Source organism: Haliaeetus albicilla, chromosome 4 (assembly GCF_947461875.1).
Source record: "Haliaeetus albicilla chromosome 4, bHalAlb1.1, whole genome shotgun sequence".
NCBI lineage: Eukaryota > Metazoa > Chordata > Aves > Accipitriformes > Accipitridae > Haliaeetus > Haliaeetus albicilla.
In genome coordinates, this window is record NC_091486.1 from 53,499,105 (window position 1) to 53,515,147 (window position 16,043).

Here is a 16,043-nt window from a genome sequence, read left to right on the forward strand (position 1 = left end):
CTCCTACTTGCAAATTAGTCATTGAGAGGCACCGCGGAGGTCAGAGCCTCGCTGCGTACAGGGACAGGCTTGGACGAGGCAGCAAGAGAACACTTGCCCGGACAGACTCAGCTCCCAAGCCGCAAGAGCCGGACAATGGTTAAGAAGAGATAAAAACCAGACCTCAGCCACGCCAACGAGGACAAAGGTGACCACGGCAAGAAACCAGGAAAGACAACCCAGGAGAACCGGTGCTGTGAAGCCGCTCCAGCGAGCTGGCTGCTCCCCGAGCTGAGGTTTCTCCAGCGGTCAGCCCCACGCCGGGGGCGATGGCTCCGCACCGAAACCGCCGGCGCTCCCGGCACCGGCACCGTGCTTTCGCCGCAGCCTCGGGCAGCAACCCGTGAAGGACCGGAGGGAGAAGAGGAACCGAGCGCGGACTCACCCAGCTGGCAGGTGGGACCGTGGAAGCCGGGGGCGCAGACGCAAGCCCCGGTGACCGGGTGGCACTCCTGGGTGGCCCCGGCACACTGGCAGATCTGACCACAGTCCTCGCCGAAGGTCCCTGGCAGGCAGGCTGTCAGGAGAGAGGGCACCAGGGCGACTCAGATTTGCTTAGTGGGAGCTAGCCCACCCCTCCGTGCAAGGGGGGGTTTTTCCCTTTTTATTTTAAGCTGGGGTTCAGGAAGCCTTTTATGACAGTGAGAGTTCTCTGCCACCCAAAAAGCAAAGGCAGCCGCACGCAAATGGTTCCTTGATTCCAGGAAAGACTTGGATTGAAAAGAAAACTGAGTACTTACTTAAAGGTATTAGATGCCTTTTGCAATGCTAGCCCTACCTACCCTTCTCCTCCCGCAATCCTCCACCCTCGCACACACAGACATCGCAAATACACCCCTGCCCTCTGGGTGAGGAATGTGCTCACATGCCTGTGTCTCTTCCAGACTTGCTTGTACCCACAGGAGCTCATTTTAATACTGATTTATTGCTAATCTTCTGGATAAATACATAGCTCTTGATTTCCCTCTTGGCTCCCTGTGCTTTGCTAACATTCTGCGGGCATGTACCCAGCTGCCAAAATGTGAGTTGCTCCTTGGCACAGCCTGCTGTTGGGTTTTTTTTTTTCCTTGTTTTAATTTTTTTCCTCTCTATTTTATGTAGCAATTGCTTGACCCATCATGTTCCCAGAGCCTGTCAGCAGAACTGTAAGAGGATCGCTCCCTTCTTCGTACATTTTTCACATCCAGAGCCTGTAAAGCCTGGCGGGCAGCCGCACCGGCCGGTGATGTGATCGCAAGGCACTCCCAGGGGACAGGCGCAGCGGCTGGCACAGTTCTTCCCGAACGAACCCGGCAGGCAGGCTGTGGGAATACAAGCAAGGAGCAGTAAGTCTCCTGACGGGCTTTCAAGTTATCGTTAACGCCCGAAAGGCATTAGAGCCCAAGGGCCTGCTCCTGCCCTTGGCGCCCGGCTCCCGCACGCAGCGCTGAGCCAGGTAGACAGCGTTTTTTGCCGCAACCCAAAAGCCTCTTTGAGGGCAGGCTGTCAGCTCCTCAAAACGCTTTGCCGCGACTTGTAGCTCCTATTTAAAAAGGAAGTTTGTCTCCTTCGCAGACTTTGGAAGGAGCCTCGGTTTCCCTTGAGCCAGGGACGTACCCGGCGGCGTCCAGACACCATGCCACCGAAGGGATGCCGTCTCACCTTTCTCGCAGCGCCGGCCCCTCCAGCCACGGGGGCAATCGCAAGCGCCAGTAACGTGATGGCACGAGACATTGTCCCCGCAGTCGCAGGGCTCTTCACAGAGTGCCCCGAACAGCCCCTCTGGACAAGCTTCAGAGATGCAAACAGGGGAGAGACGACAAGTTACACAAGGTGACGTGGGTCTTTTGGTTCACTGCGGTTTCTGTAGGCACACGCTTCGCTTTATTTCTGCCCCTTTCGTTCCTGCCAAGCCAGAGCGGTGCTGTGACAAGACCGGTGGCCTCTGCCAGCCCGCGAAGGCATTATCGCTCCAGCAAGTGGTGTGGCTGGAGCTTAGGACCCCCTTGCCTTTGGTTCAGTGGTGATGGGCAGCATCGGTCCCTCTCTCCCCCCACGGCACGTATGGCGGGGGAAATCGCCCCACAGCCTGCACCCAAACGCATGCCCCCTGCCCCTGCATGCAGGAGCGCGAGTGTCCCGGCAGCATCACCAGTCAAATCTGCTCAGGGTACCCGAGCGTGAGGTGTACCGCTGGCGGTCACCTAAAGAAAGGCTCTCTTTAACTGCGCCACGTGGTTTTGGAAGTGTTATCCTGGCACTGTTTAATGAGGCTTGGGTGCCAGCACAGTATATTTTGATCACGGCAGCAATCGTTTAGTTTTGTTGCTTCTTCTGTTGTCATAGAAGCACCTGGTTTCTAAAGCAGCTGCAAAACAAAATGTGTGCGGTACCAGAACAGTGCAGAAGTTAGCGCTGCAGGTGCAAAATCTACGGACCTCATTTTCACTCCTGCCTCATGAATGAATGCAAAAAAATCAGTAAGTCCCATACAGCCGTCCAAACAGGTTGCTTGTCCATGCAAGGGCCAAGTTTGTACATGCAGCTGTGGTGAGACTGCGGCTGCACTGTGCACAGCTGGGCAGACACTTGCACATATACTCAGTCTGAAATAGAGCTCTGTGGGAAGCCAAGGAGAGGATTCCAGCTTTTTTAAGAAAAAAAAGTCTTACAATTTCTGCATTTGCGGATGGGTTTTTTTAATTAACTTATGTTGACAGAAATTATAAAAGTGAACCTGCGGGTGAGCTCGGGTCAAGCAACCGGGCACGGGGTAAGGCAGGAAAAGTCCCCGGGATGTGATGGCCACAGCCACAGGTTGTGTTTTTTTACCTGGAAGGTAAAACCTCCCCCTGCCTGTCCTTCATAATTGCCACCCTGGCAGTTTAACGCTGCCTCGTGACGATGGACCTTGCTGCTGGTCTCGGTGTGGGGTTTTGGAAGTGTGTGTGATGCGACACTGGGAGGGGATGACGTGCCTGAGGATGCAGCAGAATGCGGTGGCTCGCCCTCGGCCAGCGAGGTGGGCTGCAGGTTCGACTCTGTGGCCAAGGCTCAGCTGCCAGCCGCAGCCGCCGTAAACAGAGACAATCCCAGGCAGAAAACCAGAGAGCACTTTGGTGAGGCTGATGGTAGACCTAGCTTCAGCGGGCAGCTCCCTTATGGCCAGAATTCCGCTGACAAGTAATGGCATTGGGCTAAGGCATGCCTTTTACACCGTAATGTAAGGAATATGCCAGGCTGAGGAGCCATGACCCCTGAAAGGGAAGAAGCTTGTGGATCTCTTCTTGGTGTCCTGATACTCGATGCAAGTCCCTGTTGCTGCTCTTAGGCCAATAGCCTTTTCAACACTTCCTCATAGTAAAGGGATTGCCAGGGTATGTGTGTGTTACCTTTAAAGATAAGGTGAACACAGGAGCCTGCCGAATGACAGACGTAATTATTTGCTGGGGCTTAGGACTGAAGCCAGGCATTTAAGGTCAGTGCGATCAGGCCATGCAGGGAAGAGTAGAAGAAACAATGGAAAGGAGATGAGCTTCTGTTACTCTTAAAATAAATGGAACAGAAGAAGATCTTCGCTTGGCATTTTGGTTTCACCGTGCAGGGAGTGGGACAGGGGGATCGCTGCCCTGCTCGGAGCCTGCGGCTTTGCACTGGTGGCCGGGGACCTGTGCCTTTGGGAACCCCAGCCCCTTCCCACTGGCGCTGGTCCACCAGTATACACCACTGCCTTAGGGAAAGCAGAAAGCACAGTGGTAGGCAAAACCGGGGCACACAGCCAGAATCCTGGCACCCACGAGCTCTCTCTGCAGCACTGAAATCCAAATTTTATCTCTTTTTGCTTAAACCCCACCCAGGTCCCCCCTTGTGCCGCAGCGGGGCACTGACGCAGCACACGGTACCCACGGTCAGGACCCCCCCCCCACCTTGTTGCCCCACTTACGGCTCTCGCACTTCTCGCCCGTCCAGCCAGGCTGGCAGACGCAGTGGCCCTTCTGGCGGTCGCAGAGCCCCCCGTGACGGCACTCGCAGCGCTGCCGGCAGTCCGCCCCGTGCCGTCCCTGCGCGCACTCTAGGAGGGGGCACAGGGTGAAACGCCGTCCCGACCCCCCACCTCCCCGAAGGCGCGCCGGCGAGGACGGCGCAGCCTGCCTTCCGAGGAAAACGAGGCCGAAACGGGACAAGTTTGTGCCAGAGGCGCCGTTTCTCGGCGCTGCCGAAGCACCGGTACTCACCCAGCTCGCAGGCCAGCCCCGTCCACCCTTCGGGGCAAGCGCAGAGCCCCGTGGCGGGGTCACACGTGCCACCGTTTTGGCAGAGGCAGCGCTGGCGGCAGCTCCTCCCGTAGAAACCCACCGGGCACGCTGCGGGAAAACCAGGGCGAACGGTCAGAAAACAGCTCCGAAGGCAAACACCACGCCGCTGGTAGCCTTGCCAAGAGCCATAGGTGGACGGCCTGATATAAAACAAAGCCATTATTGCTTGCAGGGAGAGGAGCCAACGACACCCTCAGGCTGCTTAGCTGCCCACATAAAGACATTCGGTATTTTAGCCTGCTCAGGTAAGAGGCAGTGATGACACAGGGCACTGGGCGCCTCATCTCTTCAGAGCTTTCTTAGCGCTGCTGGTGGAAAATACACAAAAGAAAAAAGGTCGGGTGAATTCAGCAGCCAGGAGAGATGCTCAGTTGGTAGCCAGCGCCTTCGGTTCTGAGCTGCAGAACATCCCCCTCTCCTAGACCCAGAGAGTGTCAGGGCTTGGCAGAGAAAAAAAGCCATTTAACTGCATGAATAATTGTTCTTGTGCACAGTTTCACTAAGCCGTGCCTAGAGGCATCACTGACTTGGTGCCTGAATGCTCAGAGCAGTGGACCGTCGAGCTGTTACTCTATGTGCTGCTATGAAACTGCAATTTCTGGTTCTCTGGGACAAGGTCACCTCTTGGCTTCTCTCTTTGCGACCGACTCAGGAAGCAAAGGACGATCTTAGTTGCAAGCTGGCCTTGCTATGGTACAGTCTCAGCTTTTTATAGTTGCTACTCCATCGAAAACTCCGACCCACCCCGAGAAACGGCATTTTTAACACACGCTGGCAGAGGAAACAGACAGTCCGGGTTGGGAAGCGACCGTAAGGTGCGTTACCTTGCTGGCACGTGGGTCCTGTCCACCCGGCTGCGCAGAGGCATCGGCCGCTGACGTGGTTGCAGGTAGCGTTATTGAAACAGTTGCATGTCTGGCTGCAGTTCTCGCCGTACCTGTTCTCCTGGCACGCTTCGTGAGAGCAGAAGCAGGCAAAACTGTTAGGCAGCAGGTATGAATTGCATCAACCAGGCTCCTACTAACCATCCGTCTGGGAGAGGAACCCACACAGGTGCGCGGCTGCTTTGGACAGCTGTGCAAGTAAGTTGTTTTTTATGATGCTATGGGGAAATAACAGCTGTATTCTACAGGTGGCTGACATCCAAACACAGACAGTGTTACTATCTTCACCATCATTTTATCTCTTAGGGAACTGTTTTGCCAGACGCCCAAGCCCTCATTACAGTCAATAACAATGTGCTCCGCCAGAGACCCCCAGTCCCTCTCCGAAACCAAATACTTCTCTGATGCACAGAATTAACTTCCATGCAGAGAAAATCACATGTGGAGAACAGACACCTAAACCTCAAGGCTCTATGACCTAGCAGCGCAAGAGACGGCGAGGGCTCCCGAGTGCCTCGCAGAGGGCTGCTCCTGCCTCGCTCCATCCCGCCCCATCCCATCCCATCCCATCCCATCCCATCCCATCCCATCCCCAGCCGCAGAGGGCGGGTGCCAGGCTGCAGCGACACTTACGCTGGCCGCAGCGGGGACCGTCCCAGCCGGGGGGGCAGTGGCACTGGCCCGTTGCATGGTCACAGCGGGCGCCGTTCAGGCAGTCGCAGGCTTGCCGGCACTCCAGTCCGTAAAATCCATCAGGACAGGCTGCAGAAAACAAAGGAGGAATCCCCACAAAATGCCTATACAGACAGCTGGAAATCTCCCAGCAGAGAAGAGATGCCTCTTGGTGGCCTCTTTCGCCAATAAAATGCCGCGCCGGTGTGACAGCCCCCTGTTAATGGCTCTCTCCCCCTGGCAGGGCAGAAGAATATTGGATGCGTGTCCATGACGGACGTTCAAGGTGCAGGACAAAGCTGGGGGGGATCGGAAGAGCAATGGCATTAGGTTTCTGACCACCACGAGACCGAGCAGGCTGGTGGGGGAGCCAGAACCCTGTACCAGGGACCCCGTGGAGAGGCTGCTCCGAGACCCAGTGTGCAACCTGTGTACACACACGGGCGACCAAGGCAGCTGTGCGTTTACTCCTCGTTTACATTTTGTTAGTCTTTTTTTTTTCCTAGACCTTTTCCCTTCAGAATTAAAACCAGAGACTTAGCAGCTTGTGGACACGCGGTTTTCCCCATCACCGTCCCGAGGGATTCTCTCCGCTGCAACAGAATAGCAAAGCCAGACAAGGATTGCTGACCCCGCTGGCAAGGAGACCGTGGTCCGTGGGAGCCGCTGGCAGCGCTGGGTCCTCACGCGAAGGTACTTACCGTGTTCACAGAAGGTTCCTCGCCAGCCCGGGCTGCAAGTACAGGCCCCGCTGACGTGGTCACAGGCAGCCCCGTTGTCACACTGACACCGGTGCCGACAGCTCAGCCCAAACCATCCTTCAGGGCACTCTGGCAAGCAGAAGCAAACGAGACTGAGGAGCCTGTCCTTTCCCGGCGTCCCCGGGAAGCTCTGCTAAGGCAGCAGCTCAGGCTCCGAATGGCAATAACGGTATCTGGCGGCTGCTGCTCTGTAACGACCAGCGGGCTCTACCCTGTCCCTTACAGACGTGCGCCCACATCACCCAACTACCCTCAGGACAGGGCAGGGCTGGCGACATCAGAGACGGGGCACGGGGACTGAATTTCTGTGACTGAACCAAGAAACACTGCTGGAGAATTCTCCAGCACAGCTTCCCCATCTCCCTCTATGGGGACAAGGCAGAAGCCTCCTGGCCTGCCTGTGCAATGCCTTCCCCCCTCCCCCCCCGAAAACTAAATCTGCATCATTTGGCTCGGCTTAAAGGCGAGCAGGGCAGCACTCACTCTTTTCACAGCGGCCGCCCGTGTAGCCGGCGTCGCAGACGCACTGCCCCGTCTCCGCGCTGCAGCTCCCGTCGCTGTTGCTGCAGTTGCAGGTGTGAGCGCAGTCGGGGCCCCAGCGACCTGCATCGCAGGCTGAAACACAGGAGGGAACCGACCCTTAATGGCACGCGTGCCACCCGCTCTGCTTCTCCGGTCAGCAAAAGCGCGGGGAGAGCGCTGCCTGCTCCTCGGGGTGTTATTTCCATTGACTACAGCTGCTGCCTCGGGCAGAAGGACAAACGCAGCTGTGGGTCCTCAGAAAACTCAGCGCGACGGTGAGACCGGCTGCTACATTAGCACGTATATAATGTGAATTCATTCTGCGAGCAAGCCCGCGACAGAAAGGCGAGCGGCACCTGATGGCACAGGCAGGACAGAGCGGAGAAACCTAAAGGATTTTGGAGAGACCTCTCTGGCAGAGGCACAGCACAAAGATGGCAATGAAGGAAACGACAGCACAGGTCAGCGCTTTCTAGGAGCGACGGATAACAAAGAGCGGTACGATACCTCTCTGACAGTTGTACCCCGTCCAGCCAGGCGCGCAGCTGCACGTCCCCGTCACGGGATGGCAATGTCCGTCGTTCCCACAGCTGCAGCTCAGCTGGCAATCTGGGCCGAACCAGCCAGGCGGACACACTGCCAATGTAGACACGGACTAACTGCAAATGGCTGCTCTAACACCGCGGCGAGGACTGCCCTCCCGAGAGACCCGACGGGTACCGCGGCGTGTTTCTGCAGAGCCGCCACGAGCACCGACGCTCCTCCGCCGAGCCTGGGTGCTCGGCTCTGGGCTGAACGGGACGAGGGGCTTAGGGTTTCGCCTCCCTTTCTGCGGGTGCGAAAGTTACCACCGGGAAGGTAGGATAGAGGGGCTTCAGGGGAAGAACCCAGCCCGTGCCCCAAAGTTTGAGGCAGCGGAGGCGTGCGCGGTGCTAAGTCCTGCTCTGGGCAGTGCCTGCTCGATAGCTGGATGCTCTGCTCGCTAGAGCAGCTACTCCAGGTCGACCTAAATAGCTCTCATTCCAGCTGGAGCCAGCCGTTCAGGCGTGAGGGACCCGACGGCAGGCAGCACTCACCGTCCTGGCAGCGGCGGCCGGTATAGCCGGGTGGACACAGGCAGGCTCCCGTGGCGGGATCGCAGCTGGCGTTGTTCGCACACTCGGGACATATCTCCTGGCAGCCCTGGCCCCAGCGGCCGTCAGGGCAAGCTGCAGCGCGGGCAGAGAGAGAGGACACACAAGCGTTGGGATCACAGCCGAGGCGTAAAGGGGGACCGTCCGTTTTCTGGTGCACGGCAGTGCGTCCCCTTTCTCGTTCGTGTTCGTGCTTCACGCAAAGCACGAACTTTTGTTTGGCGATATGTGGCTACTAGCGGGGACAACGTTGCTTTGTTTGTTTTATAAACAGCGTGTGAGCCCTGGTAAGTGCTATTCTGATCTTAGTCCAGTGCTTTCATGTCAATTTTGGATTCGCATCTACTCGTGGGGAGCTACAAGGGCTCCTTGCTAGGAAATGGTGTTGCTGGCAAAGGGTCTTTGCAGCTGCTGTCACACTACCGGACAGCACGCTAGTCAGCATTCCCAGATCTGCTTTTAGTTGCAAAGGAGAAGCAAAAGGCTAAGAACTGATAAAACTGGGGCAAGAATCCTTGCTTAACTGCTCCTAAGCTGCTCCAGGGCCTGGAAAAAAGTCAGTTTGAAATGTATGGTAAGCACTGTGCATGCATGGTTTTATTGCTCAGTCAAACTATTAGGAGCAGGACATCTATATATGACTAATATCTTCCAGCTGCTGTAATACTGTATAATCATGTAAAACTTTTTAATTTAGGATTCTCTAGTTTTCCAGCAGTTAAGGAGTAATACGGTGAAAGCAGCTAAAAATGCACATCAGTAACGAAAGACTCCTTTCCAATGTCAAGGACTGCAACAACCGAAAACATCTTCATCTTTTTTATTGCGTATGTTTACTTGTACTTCACTCAGCTTCAGCCACAGAGCTAAGCTAGCCAAGGCGATCGTTTAAGGCTTACCATCAAAAGCTCCATTCTTCCTAATTTTCCACAAAGGCGATTCTAATTGCACTAGATGTTTCTAAAATGAATTTTAGCAAAAGAAAACCAACAGCTATACGCCTAAATCCCTACCTCGGCGCATTCGCCGCTCTTGCCTCCTCACCTTGGCCGCAGTCGTGTCCCGTCCAGCCTGGCAGGCAGAGGCACTGCCCCGTGCTCCGGTCGCAGGGCGATCCGCCGCAGGAGCAGGACCGCCGGCAGCCCGCCCCGAACTTCCCCTCCGGACACTCTGCGTCGAGAACAGCGGTGTGAAAACCGTCCCCTCCCGAGGTGCCTTTCCCAAGAGCCTACCACCCATCAGACCCCGCATCCCAAAGATGCTGCCGGCTCCGCGAGGAAAAGCCCGGCTGCGACCGGTTCCCACGCTGCAGGGGAAGACTGCGCTCGTGTGCCTGGATGTGATGCTCCGTTATCCACAGCAGTCACCAGCAACCTCTAGCACTTCACCCCATGGCCTCGATTTGCCTGCCTGAGTATCCCATCTCTGTTGCCGCTTGCCCTTCCGACTAGTATTTCTTTGTACCAGAGCGACCGGTCGCACGCCCAGCGGCTGAGGCCAAACTGGTCTCCAGTCTGTGAATACGATTCTGCAAAATAACCCGCTCCCTCGCCGCAGGTGCCGGCAGCCGGGCAAACGGGTCTGGAAAAGTGGGCTTTCGCTCTGCCTCCCAGACACACCGGCTCATCCCACGGCCAGCGACCCGAGCCACCCTGCTCGCTCTGTGCCGGGGTGCAGAACACCGCGTCCACAGCCCCCAAACCCGTCAAACCATCCCTTGACTTCTATGAGATGCTGGGGGGGGTTTTTACCGCCCCAGCTGAATGCCTCCGGAATCTGGAAGCCAGGCTTTTAAGCAGCAGCAAGGTTTGCAGCAGGTACATCGATGTAAAGCGATAAAGAAGGAACATCCTCACCCGCAGGAGGAGGAAGAGCTTTTCCTTCCCTCTGCTTTGAACGCCAGGGCGGTACTGCTGATACCAGAAAGCTCGGGTTGCTCTTTGTACCCCGTGACACAATTTAGCAGCCAGCTAATTATGTGCAGACTGAGGGCCTCAGGCCCACGGAGCCTCAGATCCTGTTTGAGCCTCCCAGAAGAGCTCCGTGCCCGCAGTCCTTTTTGCTCACCGAGGCCAACCTTTGGTAAGGCTTCGGCAGACGCAGACACACCAGCGTTCACAGATCACGGAGGAAAAGCACACCAGCGCGTAGATTTCAAGTGACACAGTGGAGTTTTTGTTATTCCTCCTCTTTGCTAATTGATGGCAGATGTTTGTCTTCACCCTTTAATAATTTCCAGATCCGAACAACAGCCAAGAGCCTACTATTTCTATACAAATATTTGTGTTATTTCCTGTGACTCCCCCCTACAGGCTTAAGCTCCTTTCTTATTCTTTTTAAAAATATCCCCACCAAAAGCACCCAGCCCGCCGAGGCGCCGCGTGGCTCTGGAGGCAGCCGCATCCCGCCATGGCAGGGGGGTCCGGGGCTGCCGGGACCCCTGCGAGGGGGCACGAGCCCTGCAAAAGCCGCTCGCATCACTCCTCCTAACGCTGCTTAGCTCTGCTAGCGCTTGCTTGCGTCGGAACTTTTTGTGAGCATCTGCAGCTTTCATTCTGACCAACAGACCGGCTATGTTCTATCCGCTGTGGTGTTATGCAAGATAATCATGTGCTAGCAGCTTCATTAGGTTAATAGCTATAATTTCTGGGGTGGGTGTGGATGGAATGCTTGGATATACGTAAGTTAGTGCAGAAAGTCCCGGGATGCTTGAATCAAAATTCAGGCGCTGAACACCGTGAGCCTCTTTTAATGCAGCGTGTCTTCAGGTGTGGACTTTGAGAGTCCAACTACTTTTTGCATTTTCTGTTGGAACCAACCAGTTGAACTGTGATTCGGAAGGAGACGACCTCACAACAGGGGGAGGTTGGCTTTTCAGGTGTTGATCAGCTCTGAGGCTGGCACAAGGTATTATTTTCCAAGAACTGTGTTCCTGTTTTGTAATCATCACCTTGTGCCAATGACTTACCACCTTTAGGTTCACTCAAAACACCTTTGTTTGAAGAAAGTCAAGCTCTCTGAAACCCCAACTATCTCCCAGGATCTTGTGCAGTGTAGTTACCATGCCGTCAACTGGCCCTTTAGGTGAAGGGCAGCAAACTGCTCTAGGAGGCAGACGTTTAAATCCTGACAATGTAAACAGAATACAAAATTTTCTTTTCCACTTGCAGATCAAATAGAGTTTCAATGTGGAAAAGAAAATGGAGTGGAAAATACGATACCATTCTGCTGGGCACCGATTGCCTGGAATTAAAAAGACATTAAAGGGGGAAAAAGATAAGTAGGTATCTATCACCTTCATCTACAAAAGCAGAGATGCCCCAGTGGCAGGAAAAAGCGAGACCTTGTTCTCCTTTTCTGCATATGATTCATTATGGATGAGAGCTCCTGCTCGCCGCTTTAAAGAGATGGCAGCGTTTTACAAAGACAGACCTGCGAACAGCAGCTCTGAAGCCGTTTCAACTTCTCGCTCATTAGATCAACTGCGGTGGGCTCGGGGGTCTGAGAGAGCACGGGAGGGATTCTGCAAGTCTCTTCACGTGGTTTGGTGAAGAAGTTTGTACACGTGAGGAGGAGACGTGAGTTCACAGCAGGCTTAGAGCTGCCTTGCAGGGCCCCTGCCTTACCTTGGTGGCAGTTCTCCCCGTGGTACCCGGGGGGACACTCCTTCCAGCACTCTCCGGTGACACGGTCACAGGACGCTTCTGGAGAACAGCTACATTTCTTCTTGCAGCCATCCCCGTAATAGCCAGGGTCGCAGCCTGTCAACAATCGTAATTCAAAAGAAAGAGCATCTGGCATTACTCGGTCGACCCTGGAAGAGCAGGCAGCCCCAGCTCGCGGCGACGGGCACTGACCAGCACCCTCCCCAGCCGATAGCTGGGCGCAGCAGGCTGGATGACGTCCACCATCCCCATTTACAGGCACTCCCACCCGGCTGCGCTAACTGAACGTGACCGAGTCTGATAGCAAGTTTTGCTCCTCATCTAAACAGTGAGGGGCGAGGCAGTCTCAGGCGGGTGGAAAGCGAGCTGAGCCGTTCCCCCCAGAACAATAACTAGGGGAAAAGAGGCTGTGGGAGGAGAGAGGGGGATGCTCTGTGAATGCTTCTCGGCCACTCACTTGTCTCACAGCGCTTGCCGCGGTAGCCGGGTTTGCATCGGCAGGAGCCGTCCCTCTTGTCGCAGTCCTGCGTGTTCTGCTGCACGCAGCGGCATTCTTCGGAGCAGCCGGGGCCGAACGCCCACTTGGGGCAAACTGGATGCAGAGGGAAGGAGCTGGTCAGCGACCCGCGAGGCCAAACGACAGAGCGCAAGGGACAGAAACCTTGCCACCCGGCGCTGGCCCTTCCCAGGGATGGCCTCTAGAAAGGCTGTAATCTGAGAATAACACATCTCTCGTAAAAAAGGTGAGGACACGCATACCTAAGTGGCAGTACCGTCCGTACAAGCCAGGATCGCAGAGACAGGCTCCATAAATCCGATGGCAACGACCCCGGTTGGCACAGTTGCACTTCTTCCTGCACTGTTTCCCAAAAAATCCTTTCGGACACCCTAGTAATAGAGAGAGATTTTTGGGGAAGATGAGCCAATTTGGGCCGGTTGGTTTTTTTTCTGGCAGACCACGGGAAAACCGTACCAAAATCAAAGCCGCATAGCAGCGGAAACGAACCTAGGCAAAGGACACAGCTAGTGTTGAAAAGAAGGCTGGCTTGTTTTCTGACCAGATTGTGTCTCTACGCAATAAGGTAATGATAAGAGCAATCAGATTCCCTGCATCAGCTCAAAACCAGCTTGCTTCAGCGGTCGGCACTCCTGTCCTTGCACGGAGTGTCGCAGCGCGTTTCGCTTGCTGCCGCTCTGCAGCCATCCAGGGTGCCCGGAGGGCACCCTCGGCTCCGCACCGCGCTCGAAACGGTAACGCTGGTCGTGCTAGAAACCTACCCTGCAGGGCTCTGAGAAGTCAAGTTTTTCATACGGGAGAAAGTAATCCACGAGGCTGTTCCCATTGATAAACAGCAGCGGCATTTGCACTATTAAGGGAATAAATTACTGTTCTTTCTCTGTTATGCTAAAGACCTTAATATTAGAAGCACATGGCAGACAGACTGTGTCAGCAGAAAGCTCCGGCCAGCATCTGTCCAGGCAGCACATGCCTTCTCCCGTATGGTAAGAAGAGCAGACGGTCTAAGCAGAGGAAATGCCACCCTGGGACAACAGATCAGTTCTTCATTGTTTATTTTAATCTCACCTTCCTGTTTTTTTCTCTGTACCCCTCAATCACCTCCTTCCTACAGAAAGAAAAGGTGGGGGTATCTCTTGCATTCATTTACATTCTGCTTCGGTCTCCTCCTTCAGTAATACTTCCCAGATGCTCCTGACCGTTTGTCTGAAGTCATTTGGTCGGCATCTCCTATTGTCTCACTCTTTCTGCGTTTTTAGATTATGTCCCCCAGATTTTAACTCTTTGGGAGCGAGAAACAAATACCAACAGCAACTGGCACCTCCTTTGGGTACTTTGGGTAACTACTGTTGTCACAACTTTTCAATGCTTTGGTTTTTCTTCAGTGGAAAATACCTCCACAGTTCTATAAAGTTACCACTGAACATCCGTTTTTGACATTCTTTTCTGTGTCCGCCACTGAATGTCCAGTGAAATAGAGATGGCAGCCCATGGTCATTGCTGAGTAGCGAACAGGGACTGCAAAGGTCTTCCAGTGCAAAGAGAAGGCATGCTGCCTGGAACACTCTTTTGTGGGTGAAGAATCCCCTCTACCAGCTTTTCCTTATTAAAATGACATTTTTGCACGGAAGACTAGGTGACCCACCGAGTCAGATGGAGCAGGGATGTGTTAGAGCCGCTCACACTGGGATGGGTCGACAAAAGAGTTGAAAGATGCTTTCAGTGAACAGCTAGAAAGGGGCCAGTGTAAGGCGTCCTGTGGAAAACATTTTAAGGCTTCAGGGAAGCACAACTGGAACATCAAAGAGCGGCATCAGAGGTGGCTGTAATAGCCCTCTATCAAATTACGGCAAATGCTCTACTAATGCGCTGAGAGAAACAGAAATGAGCTGCCTCTGCAGGCTGGGGACCATCACTTGCACGGCACCTCAGGAACATTGCTACTTCCTTAGAGGAAAACGTTTTAGGGAGAAAAGAAACCTGCAAGCGAGGCCCCAGGGTTTGGCGCTCGATTTCAAAGCCCAGCAGAGACACTGTCCTGCCTTTTTGCAGCGAGGCGAGACAGCCCGCACGCCGGCGGGTCCCTGCGCCTTGCCGAGGGCTGCGGCGAGAAGGAAAGGGATCGCGGAGCGGGCGAGGGGAGAGCCGCGGGCTTACCGTCTTGGCAGAGCTCGCCGGCCACCCCGGGCGGGCAGCGGCAGGCGCCCGTGGCGGGGTCGCAGGTGCCGCCGTTCTGGCAGCGGCAGGTCAGGCTGCAATTCTTCCCGAAGGTGCCGACCGGGCAGGCTGGGGGGAGAAAGAGAGGCAAAGCTCAGCCGGTTGCCGCAGCCCCACGCGCGGCTCGCAGCGAGGGCGAGAAGAGCTTTTTCACCCGCTGCCCTTCGGCACCGCTCACTCTGGTTACAGACGATGCCGGTCCAGCCCGCCGGACACTCGCAGCCCGTCTCCTCCGTGTCACACGCGGCTCCGTTTTGGCAGTCCTCGCAGGTCAGGCTGCAGTCGGGGCCGAACGTGTGCTCCAGGCAGACTGCAATGAGAAGCGCTGCGGGTGAAGAGCCTTCCCCAAGGCTGCCTCGGCATCTCGGAGAGTTTGAGCAGAGCAACCCCCGCACCGTGTGCAGGTTGCGGCAAAGCTAAACGCATCTGCGCCCTAACACGGGTTCTGTGCGCATAGGAAAGGTACTCGACAAGTCTTGCGGGTACGCGCACCGAACACGAATAAACCCAGCACGTGTGATTAATTTTGAAGACTTCCAAGCAAAGCGTGCCATTTACCAGTGCTGCGAAATGCCCACCAAATTTTTCTGAAAGTGTGTGCTCTCCTCTTGCTTCCATCTCTTCCTCCTCTTCTTCATAGTCATCATTAAAGAGCTGGGTAAATTCATCTCGCAGGATTGCAACGTGAGGGATTGGGCGGATAACGGGGCGCCGGCCGTCCAGAGCTTCCACAGGGTCCTCTAGAGCTAGGGAAGCGGTCATGGAGATGACAATGTCAAAATGGGAAAAGAGATAAGATCTCTAAGAGGTGAACAGTAGGACAGAACCTGTGTAATAAGAAAGGGAAACCAGAAACATCTGGACAGGGTTGCTGCATCTGCATCTGATTTGGCATGCTTTGCACCACTAAGCTCTCTCTATATTGACACCTCTAAAATTTCTGCAACTTGTTTGCTTGTTCATTTTGGCTAGAATGGGCACGGGCCAGCTAAGTGACTTTAAAATCAATGGGAGAAGCTTTGACCTTAACCTTGACACACAGCCCTGGCTTCTTGGGTAACTGAGCTCACGCTCACCCCATCGCCTTTGCCCTGCCATTTTTCTGACCAGAGCCACTCTTTGAGTTTTCAGGGAAGTTAATTCTTTTGTGGAAAATTAAACAGGACTGCCCATCTAACAAAAGTAAGCAATGCATTTCAGCTTGGTTCTCCTTTTGGAAAAAGTATCTATCATCAGCTACAGGTTTGCTTCCCTTGCAGGGCAGGCAAGGGTTAAATGCCAGCAATCAAGCTAAGCAGAGGCACACTTGGGAGCCAGGGCAGGGGCTGTAGACCCTAT

General features: G+C 54.8%; 1 protein-coding gene across 5 annotated transcripts in view; it reads right to left on the bottom strand.

The window, feature by feature from the left end:
* The window catches only part of MEGF6 (multiple EGF like domains 6), a 123,030-nt gene that overhangs the window by 6,648 nt on the left and 100,339 nt on the right, over nucleotides 1–16,043 (bottom strand). For 4 of the 5 annotated variants that reach the window (XM_069782821.1, XM_069782819.1, XM_069782818.1 and 1 more), the window contains 18 exons: nucleotides 15,284–15,451; nucleotides 14,884–15,015; nucleotides 14,646–14,774; nucleotides 12,731–12,859; nucleotides 12,429–12,563; nucleotides 11,933–12,067; nucleotides 9,351–9,476; nucleotides 8,250–8,381; nucleotides 7,681–7,809; nucleotides 7,135–7,266; nucleotides 6,592–6,720; nucleotides 5,852–5,980; nucleotides 5,159–5,287; nucleotides 4,254–4,382; nucleotides 3,962–4,090; nucleotides 1,681–1,809; nucleotides 1,212–1,340; nucleotides 425–556 (listed from right to left, as the gene is read on the bottom strand). In XM_069782821.1, coding sequence (XP_069638922.1) covers nucleotides 425–556; nucleotides 1,212–1,340; nucleotides 1,681–1,809; nucleotides 3,962–4,090; nucleotides 4,254–4,382; nucleotides 5,159–5,287; nucleotides 5,852–5,980; nucleotides 6,592–6,720; nucleotides 7,135–7,266; nucleotides 7,681–7,809; nucleotides 8,250–8,381; nucleotides 9,351–9,476; nucleotides 11,933–12,067; nucleotides 12,429–12,563; nucleotides 12,731–12,859; nucleotides 14,646–14,774; nucleotides 14,884–15,015; nucleotides 15,284–15,451 — 2,382 coding nt within the window. The remainder of the gene's footprint in view (nucleotides 1–424; nucleotides 557–1,211; nucleotides 1,341–1,680; nucleotides 1,810–3,961; nucleotides 4,091–4,253; nucleotides 4,383–5,158; nucleotides 5,288–5,851; nucleotides 5,981–6,591; nucleotides 6,721–7,134; nucleotides 7,267–7,680; nucleotides 7,810–8,249; nucleotides 8,382–9,350; nucleotides 9,477–11,932; nucleotides 12,068–12,428; nucleotides 12,564–12,730; nucleotides 12,860–14,645; nucleotides 14,775–14,883; nucleotides 15,016–15,283; nucleotides 15,452–16,043) is intronic. The other variant, XM_069782820.1, reaches the window with a different exon arrangement.